The sequence below is a fragment of the Leopardus geoffroyi genome, chromosome B1 (genome assembly GCF_018350155.1).
Source record: "Leopardus geoffroyi isolate Oge1 chromosome B1, O.geoffroyi_Oge1_pat1.0, whole genome shotgun sequence".
Classification (NCBI taxonomy): domain Eukaryota; kingdom Metazoa; phylum Chordata; class Mammalia; order Carnivora; family Felidae; genus Leopardus; species Leopardus geoffroyi.
The window spans coordinates 204772296-204783429 of record NC_059327.1 but is presented as its reverse complement, the minus strand read 5'-3'; the positions used below and the strand labels follow the sequence as shown (position 1 = coordinate 204783429).

The 11134-nt window shown below is 61.4% G+C and overlaps 1 protein-coding gene across 2 annotated transcripts in view; it reads right to left on the bottom strand.

Moving 5' to 3' along the window:
- Positions 1-721: 721 nt before the first annotated feature.
- The window catches only part of LETM1 (leucine zipper and EF-hand containing transmembrane protein 1), a 36431-nt gene continuing 26018 nt past the window's right edge, over positions 722-11134 (bottom strand). For both annotated transcript variants that reach the window (XM_045474819.1, XM_045474820.1), the window contains 5 exons: positions 10465-10599; positions 7496-7630; positions 5816-6003; positions 4687-4825; positions 722-3709 (listed from right to left, as the gene is read on the bottom strand). In XM_045474819.1, the coding sequence (XP_045330775.1) occupies positions 3560-3709; positions 4687-4825; positions 5816-6003; positions 7496-7630; positions 10465-10599 (747 nt within the window). In that variant the 3' untranslated portion in view covers positions 722-3559. The remainder of the gene's footprint in view (positions 3710-4686; positions 4826-5815; positions 6004-7495; positions 7631-10464; positions 10600-11134) is intronic.

Sequence of the window (11134 nt, the reverse complement as noted above, 5' to 3'; positions counted from 1 at the left end):
GGAGTGAACACATGCCTGGATGCCTGCCAGGGGCACCACAATGAACCCGGATGGGAGCCATTGGCCCAGGGCCCAGGCAGGGGGAAGACAAGGGCTGAGGCCCCGGCGGCCCTCAGCTCTCCAGACCTATGGGGCGGAGGGGACAATGGCCAAGGCTGGCCTCAGGGAGAGAAGGGACACGGGTTAGGGTGGCCTCTGGGCAGGGAGGAGACCCAGCAGAGGTGGAAGGATCCCACACAGCGCCCCATGCAGCCCGGTGCCAGTGAAGGGGTGAGGCCACCTGAGACAGGGTGGAGGTCCTGGGCTCAGGGCTGTGATCTGTCCCTGGAGCAGGGCCGGAAGGAGTGGCAGGATGGGGGGAGGTAACATTGTGCCTGTCCTGCTCCCGGCGCCCCAACGGGGGGCCTCGGCCCTTCACTCTAGGGTAGAGCACAGGCAGCTTCAAGGAAGCCCTACTGCCCACGTGCCCCCTCGGCGCTCTGGGGAGCAGGCTGCAGGGTAGGGAGGGCCCCTGCAGCATCTGGGGCCCCCTCGGCGGAGCACGCAGCCCCCACTCCCAGGAGCCATCAGAGTATTTCACACAGAACCATGCCCTCCTGGGTGACCCTTGGGCCAGGAACCCGGTTGTGCCCACCCGGGCCCCAAGGCACCCGCTGCGGCCTGCGGGCTGCGGGAGGGGGAGCCAGTCTGGACAAAGCAGCCATCGCACGGCAGGCAGAGGTCATGGAGACAGTGCTTTATTAAACCTTCTCCTTACATCAAATTCAGCGTCTAGTCCCCACCACAGGGATCGGTCTGGGTGCACAGCCCGACGCGACACGGAGGCCCGCTGTCACCAGACAAGCAAGCACCCCGGCCGGGGCTAGAGCTCCGGAAAGGGACTCTCCATCTGGAATCTGGCCTCACGCGGCACACTCACACCCACGGTCACCCGCCACCCCCTTCCGCTGCAAAGGCAGAACCAGACCGTGGGGGCACAAGGCTGTCACAAAGGCAGACGCTGCAACCACCCTGACGGCTTCCATTGGCTTCCGATGTGTCACATGACTCAAAGACCTTAGTCTGAACTGTTACGGGAGCAGCAATGTCCTATTTCAATAAAAACACTATTTCTAAAAAAGATGTTTATACACAGCCCGGGAGGGAGGTTCTCAGTGGAGCGGGCCCTGGGATCCCAGGAGGACACATGGAGACAGCGCTCAAAGGCCAGGGGGTGCTGCCCTGCTGACCCCAGGGCCGCTCTGTGAGCACCACTGCCTGCAGGTCATTCTTCAAAAATTACAAAGTGCCCTTCACTTACAAAGGCCGGACTCTGACGTTCCAAAAGGGCTCTAGGAACCACGTGCCAACTTCCTGAATCCCAAGCACAAGAGTGGGCGTTCAGGCGGAGTGAAGGATGAGGCCTGTGCTAAGAATTCCTGTTTCATTTGCAAGTAGTCTCTGCCCTCCCAGGCTCTCCTCCTCCGGAGAGAGCGCGGGAAGACTCGGCCGCAGGCGGTCAGGACACAGCCGCCTCTGAACACCTTAGCGCACAAGCCTCCGCTCTCTAGACCCGACGTACTGGGCCTGCACCCAGACACTGATTTCGGCTGCAGTAAGTGAGGTTCAGGGCAGTAAAGCCCACACGCGACAGAGAGGGAGCCAGCAGCCGACTTGGCCAACACGGAAGGCCCACGTGTGTTCGAGAAGCCCCCCGCAGCTTCTGGGGGTGAGCGCTGCTCCCGGACAGCGCAGAAAACCCAGGAGGGGGGGTTCCAGGGCAGCGGGCACGGCAGGAGCGCCTGGCCGCCGCCGGGACAGCATCCGTGAGGACGTCCGGAGCGCCGAGGCTGAAGACAGGGGGTGGGCGCGGCTTGCCGGGCCCCAAAGCAGTGCCTGCTGGAAAGACAACCGCCATCCACGGGGCACGTGGGCCACCCACAGCTGGCACACACACGCGCTCCCTACAGCTGAAAACCAGGCTACTGAGATGCGTGTAAGGTCGTTCATAGATAAATTAATTAAGCATCTAGAATACAGAGATTTCCTTCTCAAACAACTGAAGGAAAAACCCTTTAGAACCCAGCTGCTACTTTACAAAGGTTTACGTTTGACGATACGTAATCGTATTCCTATTTTGTCAAGTTTCCTCTTTAACGGCTGAATGAAAAGTTTCAAGTAATTCAGATCCATCGTTTCTGGGTGCTCCGCCTCTCCTGGCTGCTCTGGCCACTCAGTTCCTCTGTCTTCCAGCTCCTCTGCTTGGCCTCCCCTGAGAGAGCGTTCTGGCCCAGAACGGACCCAGCCTCCGAAGGACCAGTGACACAGAGCTGAGACCACAGGCCGCCCACTGAGCACCACCGACCTCAGCTGCCAGGTGCTGAGATGGCCAGAGGCCAGGGCCGGGCGCCAAGCCCAGGGAGGCGGCCCCGCTTCCCCCAGGGGCGCACCAGGCCGGCCCTACGCGGACCCACGGCAGGATTCTGCCTTTCCGAAGCCCCCTCAGGACGCACCACCCACAGGACCAGGAGCGCGGCCAGCGGCCTACTTGTCCTGGGTGGGGGCGGGGGGCCAGGGGACCGAGTCAGCAGCGCCGGGAGCAACGAGGACACCGCGGGGCTGCAGAGCTATGGTGGGCGAGGCGCACGCAGAGCGTCGGCCTGGACACGCGGGGGGACCTGCTCTGATCACCCACAGGGGCGATGAGGTGCTAAGGACCCAAACTGGGAAACTTTCTGAAAGCTACAAGAGGGTGGTAAATTACTCAAACGGAAATGCTTCATTTTCAAGGGCTTCATTAGCATCTCTCACGGCATGATTCACGTTAGCTGTTACGCACGTGGCAGGCGGACCGTCGTGTCGTGTGTAAAAATTCTGTACTAGTCAACTGGTGAGGGACTAGGTGAAAATCAAAGGTTAGAGCAAGGAAGAGCTGACACACCACGACAGGGGACTCGCACAAGGCACGACATTCCTGCCAGACAACTGTGGTTTTCCAGAGGCCACGCGATCCCCGTCGCTACAGAGACGACCTTGGAAATGGGCACGAATCGGTGCTTTTAACGCTGACGGGCAGGAATCCAAGTCCGCAGACTGACTGCCGCACACTTGTCCAGAGCTGGGGAGGGCCGCGCGTGCCTCCTTCCCATCTGCACGCCGCAGGCTCCACGGGCACGGGGCTCCACGCGGCCGGTCCTTTCTCCTCCCGGGACAGGTGCCGCCAGCGTGCGGCACTTGGCGAGGCGCCTCGCTGCCCCAGTCCGGCCGGGCCCACCTCTGGAGCCACGAGGCCCGCGTGCGGCCACCACGGCTGGGGCCACCGCAGCACCGTGCCACCGTGTGAGTCCGGACGTGATTCCCTGCAAGGGTTCGGGGATTCCAGACTGAATGAATCTTCGTGGAATGATGAAAATTAAAAATTACTTGATTATGGAAGTTTCTGATTTATTCCAGACAAAATACTAGATGCGTCACTAAGAATCACCTCAGAGCCATCACCACCACAGCAGGACCGCGGCAGCCGGCGCGGCGGGTGGAGGCAGACACGGGAAGGGCCCGAGGCGCACACGAGAGGCGGCCCCTAGTTCTTCACTTCCGCGGCCTCCTTCTCGGCCTTCTCCTTGGCCTTCTCCTTCTCCTCCACCTTCTCCTCCTTCTCCAGCATGGCTACAATCTCGGCCACCTGGCCGGTGGAGATGTGAATGTCTTCTTTGTCCACCAGCTCGATGACCTACGCACACGGGAAAGGACCGGGGGATTCAGGGGTGGCCTTGTCCCTGCGCGGCGCTTTCCCCAAGGAGCACGCCGGGGACACGCCGGGAACACGGCGCGGCTCCCCCTCCAAGCTGCGTCCTTGGCTACCAGGCTGAATGGCCATCAGTGACGTCCCAGCAGGGGAGCCCCCGGGGTCCTTCAGCTGCCCTGGTTCTGAGGACTAGACACCACCCACCCCCAGGAGGCCAAGCTACGAGCCACGAGGGAGGGGGGCTCCGGAGGCAGGGGACGTGTGGCTCTCGAGGGTGCTGGGTGCTCCTCCTACGGGCCTGGCATGCAGGAAGGAACAGCGGAAGGCAGGCCAGGTGGACACAAGGCCGGGCGGCCTGCCCCGGACAGAGTGCAGTGCTCTGAGTGCAGGGCGAGAACACGTGAGCTGCCGTCCACACCAAGGAAAGGGGCCCCAGGGAAGGGGCGGGTGATGGGGGCTCGGGCCTCCCAGCCTCTGCTGCCGGCAGAGCAATGACCCAGCACGTGCATTTGGTACCGTCTGGCCTTGCGGCTGAACTACACGGTAAGTTAGCGGATAAGCTCGGGAAACGTGTAAAAAAATCACTAGCTGGAAACACCAGGCACCGTTCCGACACCCGTGAAGGGGCTCTCTCCTCAGAAATGCAAGGCCACAGGCCTCCTTACAAAGGGGGATCCCATTCTGGGTCTCCCGGGCTGCCCAGCTCGCCACCAGGACCGAAGCCGACCCACAGCAGCCCGCCAAGGTCAGTGTGCCCCAGGCACCCTGCTAACACGCTTCCCAGACTGCGCCGCGGCCCCGCGGGAGGCGGGGGGAGCCAAGTGTCCTGTCAAAAAGCAGGTGGGCTGCTCCGGACGGACATTCCAACCGCACCACTCCTCGCTCTGTGTGAGGGCAGACACGGGGCCGCACGTGCCACACGCGCCCCCCGAGCAAGCCCTCGGCCAGCCCCGCCGACTCACCTTGACGAGGTCATCGATGTTGACCTTGCCATCCTTATTTTCATCCAGTGCCGAGACCAAGCTGATGAGCTTGTTTTCTGGAATGTGCTTGATCTGCTTCATGGCACTGATGAGCTCGGTGACGCTGATGACAGTCTCCCTGGGGGGACACAGCCTGCATGTGGCACGGACGTACCACAGCCTCGCCAGGCCTCCCACGGGTCAGCTCGACCCGGGCAACTTCTCCCTCCCTCCAGGGCCCCTCGCCCCTGCATTTGGGAACGCCCGGCCAACTCGGACACAAAACCAGAAGCCATCAGTCAGTCCAAGGTCTCCCTGTGTGTGCAGTCCCCCGGTGAGCCCCGCCTCTCCACTGGTGATGGGGACAGGGAGTCCCGTGGTTACTAGGACCAGGTCCCTCAGGCCTGCCCGTGCCGTGGTCAGAGTGGGCCCACCCTGCACAGTAGGTCACCCCGGGAAGGGACACTGACCTTGCCCTGGGGGTGAAGGCCCCCCAACCTGAGGACAGCAGGACCTCTGCAGCCAGCCCACCCACCCCTCAGAGACGTGGGCGCTCAGAGCACAGTGCCCAGCCCACGGGAGCAGCGAGTGTCAGCCGCTACCACCTGGCAGGGTCGTTTCCTTGGCACACAGTGACCTCCAGAGTGGGGGCCATCACCGAGTGCCTGTGCGTGGAGGGCTCGGAAAGAGGGAGGAGGCAGGAGAACACCGGGAATCTGGGAGAACAGGAACTAAGCGTAGCTGTGGCCGGAGGGGGAGGAGAGGCTGGGGGTTCCCAGGGGAGCTGTAACCCTGTGTACATTCTGGAAGGACCAGCTTGATAGAAGCCTGGAGAGAGAGAGGTGTGCACTATGGTGGCCAGGGGGAGAGGAGCCAAGCCACAGCTGTGGTCCTGACAGTGGCCAAGGTGTGCGTGTGTGTGCATACACGTGCGTGTGTGTGCAGAAGAGGCCACCCTGAGAGTTCCTTCAGTAAAACCATCACTGAGAAGTGGACACTGAAAAGATGTGGCTGGGCTTCTGGCTGGAACCACTGGGTCAAAGGTCAGGGGCTGGCACCACGGCAGAGAAACACTCCAAGGCCAGAAAGACCCTGGGCTGCCCTGGGCCGGCACCTGAGGCACACTCACCCTGCAGGCGGGCTGGCGGCGGCCGTGCCCAGTTTGCCGGCCCTCTGGTCTGCCTCCAGCTGTGCCAGCAGGCCGTCTATCTGCCCGATCATCTGCTGCACTCTCCGCGTCAGCCTCTTGCTGGCCTTAGACTCCTCCACACAGACCTCTGTGCCCGCCTTTGAAAGTTCCTTGATCTCTTGCAAGTCCTAATGAAACGATTTAGCGATAAAAGATGGTCTCAAAAAAAAAAAAAAAAAAAAAAAAGAATCTTACAATAACTTTACCTTGTAACAATTAAGTTAACCCAAAGTGGCATCACAAAGATAAAAAGTTCCAGGTCATTAACAAAACAGAAACCCACCAATTCCAGCCACGGAAAGCTGCAAAGTCTCATTAGCTTGGTTCTGCAAACCCAAATACTGTTTCTGTAGCAAAGAATGAAATCTATTTGAGTCTCAGCTTTCTTCCTGTTTCTTTTAAGACAATAAATAAATGGTTGAAAGAATTAAGGAACAAGAAATGTCTTCTTAAACCCTGAGTCGTGATTCTCCCTGTGAGCAAACATTACAGGGAGGATGGAAAACGGGGCCAGAGACGAGGAACCGTCTCTTCCGAGTACGTCTCTGAAAACACAGCTCTTGTACACCTTTTTACACAGTAGGCTCTACACCCAGCGTAGGGCTAGAAGTCACGACCCCGAGATCAAGAGTTGCACACTCCACCAACTGAGCCAGCCAGGTGCCCCAAAACAGCTCTTTGGAAGCAGACTAGAAAGTAATATTTAGAAAACAAACAAACACGTTTTCCTTAGAAACACACACACACACACAGCGTACGTAACAAAGAAATCTCTTTCCGGGAAACGTGAATGGAACTAAGATTTCCTTTATCAAACGTCCAGGCTTTTTATCCCATCCCTCACGTGCCTTTAGAAACCACAAGGGGCAGGCCCCTGTGGACGAGGAGGGTGGACGGCCAGCACCGCAGGACTAGAGCAGGTGCCGTTCATCAGTCGTTGAGCACAAGGGGTACTGAGCACCCCTGGGATTTCTTTCCCCGTCCAGGTCTGTGGAGCGGCCCCCACCCCCTCACCTGGCGGCCCACCCACCTGGCTGTAGTCCTGCTTCCGCTGCTGCACCCCCCCACCTGGCGGCCCCGCCCACCTGGCACCCCCTCACCTGATGCCCCCCCCAACTGGCAGCCCCGCCCACCTCGCTGTAGTCCTGCTTCGGCTGCTGCACCCCCCCACCTGGCGGCCCCGCCCACCTGGCACCCCCTCACCTGATGCCCCCCCCAACTGGCAGCCCCGCCCACCTCGCTGTAGTCCTGCTTCGGCTGCTGCACCCCCCCCACCTGGCGGCCCCGCCCACCTGGCACCCCCTCACCTGATGCCCCCCCCAACTGGCAGCCCCGCCCACCTCGCTGTAGTCCTGCTTCCGCTGCTGCACCCCCTCACCTGATGCCCCCCCCAACTGGCAGCCCCGCCCACTTCGCTGTAGTCCTGCTTCGGCTGCTGCACCCCCCCCACCTGGCGGCCCCGCCCACCTGGCACCCCCTCACCTGATGCCCCCCCCAACTGGCAGCCCCGCCCACCTCGCTGTAGTCCTGCTTCGGCTGCTGCACCCCCCCCACCTGGCGGCCCCGCCCACCTGGCACCCCCCTCACCTGATGCCCCCCCCAACTGGCAGCCCCGCCCACCTCGCTGTAGTCCTGCACATCTTCCTTCAGCAGCTCCAGCTCCTCCTTCTCCTTGGTCAGGGACGACTTCTGCTCTTTCAGCTTCGAGCAGGCATTGCTGATGATGTCGATTTCCTCTTTCGTGATTTCCTCTTCCTGTGGAGAAAACAAAGGCACACCAGGGAAAACCCGGTTGAAGGAAAGCCCTTCCCCCTCCACCCCGCCGGAGAGTCTGCTCCCACCGCGGTGGGCAGAGGCCAGCAGAGACGCGCAGTGCCCGTGCTCACTGCCCACGGTGCCCGGGCGCGCCCCGAGCGTGGATCTGACGTGCACGCGCACTGAGGAAACCATCGGCCACCCCAAAACCTCGGGGGTCACACACGGAGCAGGTCCCAGAGAGCGAGCTCCTGCACATGTGCCCTCGCTCGCCTTCTGAGTGGGAGACCCCGCGTTGTCTCACGCCTTTCAAGTGCTGAACAGTATCCCATCCAGAGCACCTACCCAACGCGCTCACCCAGTTTTATACTGTAGCTCCTTTGAGCTTCCACAGACGTCTTAGAAGACGTCTGTCTGTGTCAACAAAAGGCCCACTGGGATTTTGATGGTTCTGAATCTGTACATCGGTCGGAGAACTAACACCTCGCACGCATCTATGAGCGCAGGAAATCTGTTTTAGGTAATCAATCTCAACACTTCACAGCATTCAACGTACAGGTCAAATTTCTCCCTAGTAGTTCACTTTAGGGGCTGGAAACGATACACTTTTTGAAATTTCGACCCCACTGCTCATCACCAGCACAGAGGACACGGCTGATGTGCAGCTGCTCACACCGTCTGTGAACAGGCAGTTTCATTGCTTCCTTTTGACAGAGTGGTTTTATTTTTTCTTGCTGAGGTGTCCTGGCCACAACCTCTGCACGGTGCGTAGCAAAAGTGGGCGCCCTTGCCAGGGGCCATGCCAGCCGCGGCACCTCCACAGATGTCCTCACTGGGGTGAGAGGGTTCCCCTCCACTGGCTGAGAAATGCGTTTTTAATCAGGAAGATGCTGGATTCTGTGAAGTACTTCCGTATTTACAGAGACGATCGTCTGTGGCTCTTCCCCTCAGCGTGTTGCCACTGTGCCGTGTTCCCGGACAAGCCCCCCGAGACCACGGTTATCCTTTTCACAGAACAGATGCAAGGGACCCGCTGCATGTCTGCTGACAACTCTCACACCGTGCTCACGAAGGACGTGGTTCCGAAGGCTCCTCCTGCGGACCTGGTGTTGGCTGATGCTGCCGATGCTCGCCGCGGTGAGCGAGGAAACGACCCCCCTTCGCTTTCTGCAAGCAGTCTGTGTGGGACCCCTTCCCTACACGTTTGGACTCACAGGAGCCTCGCCTGGGAAGCCACGTGGGCCTGGGTTTCTCCGTGGAAAGGCTTTCGGCGCAAGCTCGATTTCTGCGCTGAGGGAGAGCTGTGAGGGTTCTCCGTCGGGCCCCGCAGACAGCCAGCGCCGCTAAAACCTACAAGGCCGCACCGCAAGAGGGGACAGGCCACTTGTTCCACCCACTCTTTACGGCATCTTTCTGGGGAAGAAAGGTCCCTCACTTAACTTTTTTAAAGGCTTGTGCTTCTTGCTAAGAAATCCTTGTTAAGCCCCAGTTCTCCTGAGACTCCGAAACGTCTTTTCACGCTTAGGTCTTTAATCGGCTGGAGGTGGGGTGCGTCCGCTTCCGTGAAGACAGCTGGGCACACCCACCGGACTTAAGGACAGGTGCCTCCTCCCTCCTGAACCGCGGGCCCAGCTGGGTTCCAGCTCTGCTCAGCTGTCTACATCCCAGCCTTGCCCCACCTTAAAAACAACCCTGACACCTCGGGCCCTGGCCCTGGCCCTTCCCCGGGTCACCCTTTGAGGGCAGCTTGGCCAAGTTCTTGGGACCCTCTCTCCCCGCCCCTGTCCCCCACCCGATGTGCCAATACCGCCACAGGTCTGCTTCCATCTGTCTCCTAGGTCGTGTCCCAGGATGGCCTTGGCCTCCCTCCCCACCACTGTCCCCACCCCCCAGCAGAGGTCTGCCCTGAGCCCCAGGCCTCCCTGCCACCTGCTCCAGCACGCACCACCCCCCCCCCACCCCCGCCCCGGCCTGGAGAAGGCTGAGACACCCCAGGGGGCCTTTCCTGCCACCTCTGCTCCAAACTGCTCCCACTAAGGCCACAGACCACCTCCCCCTACCCATTTGGAGTCAGTCTTCAGGCCTCCCCCACCAGACCCTCAATACTCCTGACAAGGCCCACCCTCCCCTGGACGCAGCCCCCTCTACCCAGGCGTCAACGTGTCGGACCGCAGAAGCGGGGCCTCCGTAGCCCCGTCTCTCCTGACCTCTGGACCTGGAGACCACCCGGGACCCTGCTTGAAATCCCCCAACATGGATCTGCTGCCCGGGCCTCACTCCTCCTCCGCCATCTGTCTACCTGACTCCTGGGAGATCAAGACGGAAGGCGTCCCACAAGGGGAGGGGGCTACAGGCAGGACAGTGAGGCCACCCTGAGAAGAACCCCTAGGATGCACAGCACATCAGACTGGGGCAGGGGAGGGGTTGGGGCAGGTGACAGCAGGCAGGCCCTCCCACTGCACAGCCCAGCCAATAAAAGGGCCTGTGGACCTGCCTCCAGGCATGGGGGGCCCTGACACTCGGGGTAGAGAGGGCTGGGAGGAGGGGGTGCTAAGTAACGGATGCCCCGACCTTGCAGGTGCTCAGGCCCAAAGCCTGGAGCCCAGCTGGCTCTTCTCACACCACACTGGGCCTCCCAGAAACATCGCCAACCTGCGGCCTCACCTCCTCGCCCCACAGCTACTTACTGTTGTCCAAAGCCAGGCCGTGACCCCCGTGGCCCTGTCTCCTCAGGAGCCCCTGCTGCACAAGCCAGCCCCCCTTCACCCTCCGGTTGAGCTCCAACGGCCTCCACCCCTGGAGGGGGGAGGGGGAGGGGGCGCGTGTGCGGTTACCTTTGAGCCTTCCAGGACGGGGGCGGGGTCCTTCAGGGCCTCTGACGACAGAGTCACCTCAGACACTTCTGGCTGCAGCTCGGCCACAGGCCTCCCAGGGACGGCCTCTGCCGTCACGCCCGGCTCTGCTTCCTTCTGAAATGCAAGACCGCTGCCAGCTCAGTGCCTCCGGCCGCCGTCCCGAGGCGTCCACACCGGCCCAGGCTAGGGGCGTGCTTTCAACAGGCCTGCTCCGAGCTGGCGGGCGCTGTAAGAACCTGTCAACCAGCAGCAGGTGACGCGCCTTCTGTGGGCTTCACGGCGGGACCCCAACAGGTGCAGTGACGCGGCCCTGGGGGGCTGGGCGCTGGCGTTTCCCAGGTCAACCAAGGCCCCTGCATAAAGCGGCTACGGAGTCTGATTCCATCCTCGGCCCTGCCCACACCTTCCAGAGGAGACGCCTCAAGGGCCACGTGACCTGCCAGCCAGGTCCTGCCCCCACTTCAGAGCCGCAGCCCCCCGCCCCGAGCACCCCTGCGTCCGCCGTGCCACCCGATGGCTCCAGGAAGGACAAAGGAGGCGGACCGTAGGGACCCGGACCCGGTCCACCGGCAGTCTCCGGGACGGCCGGAAGACCACCTTCGGCCTGTCCCCCGCTCCACGCGGCCCCCTCTCCGGGCAGGTCCGGGGG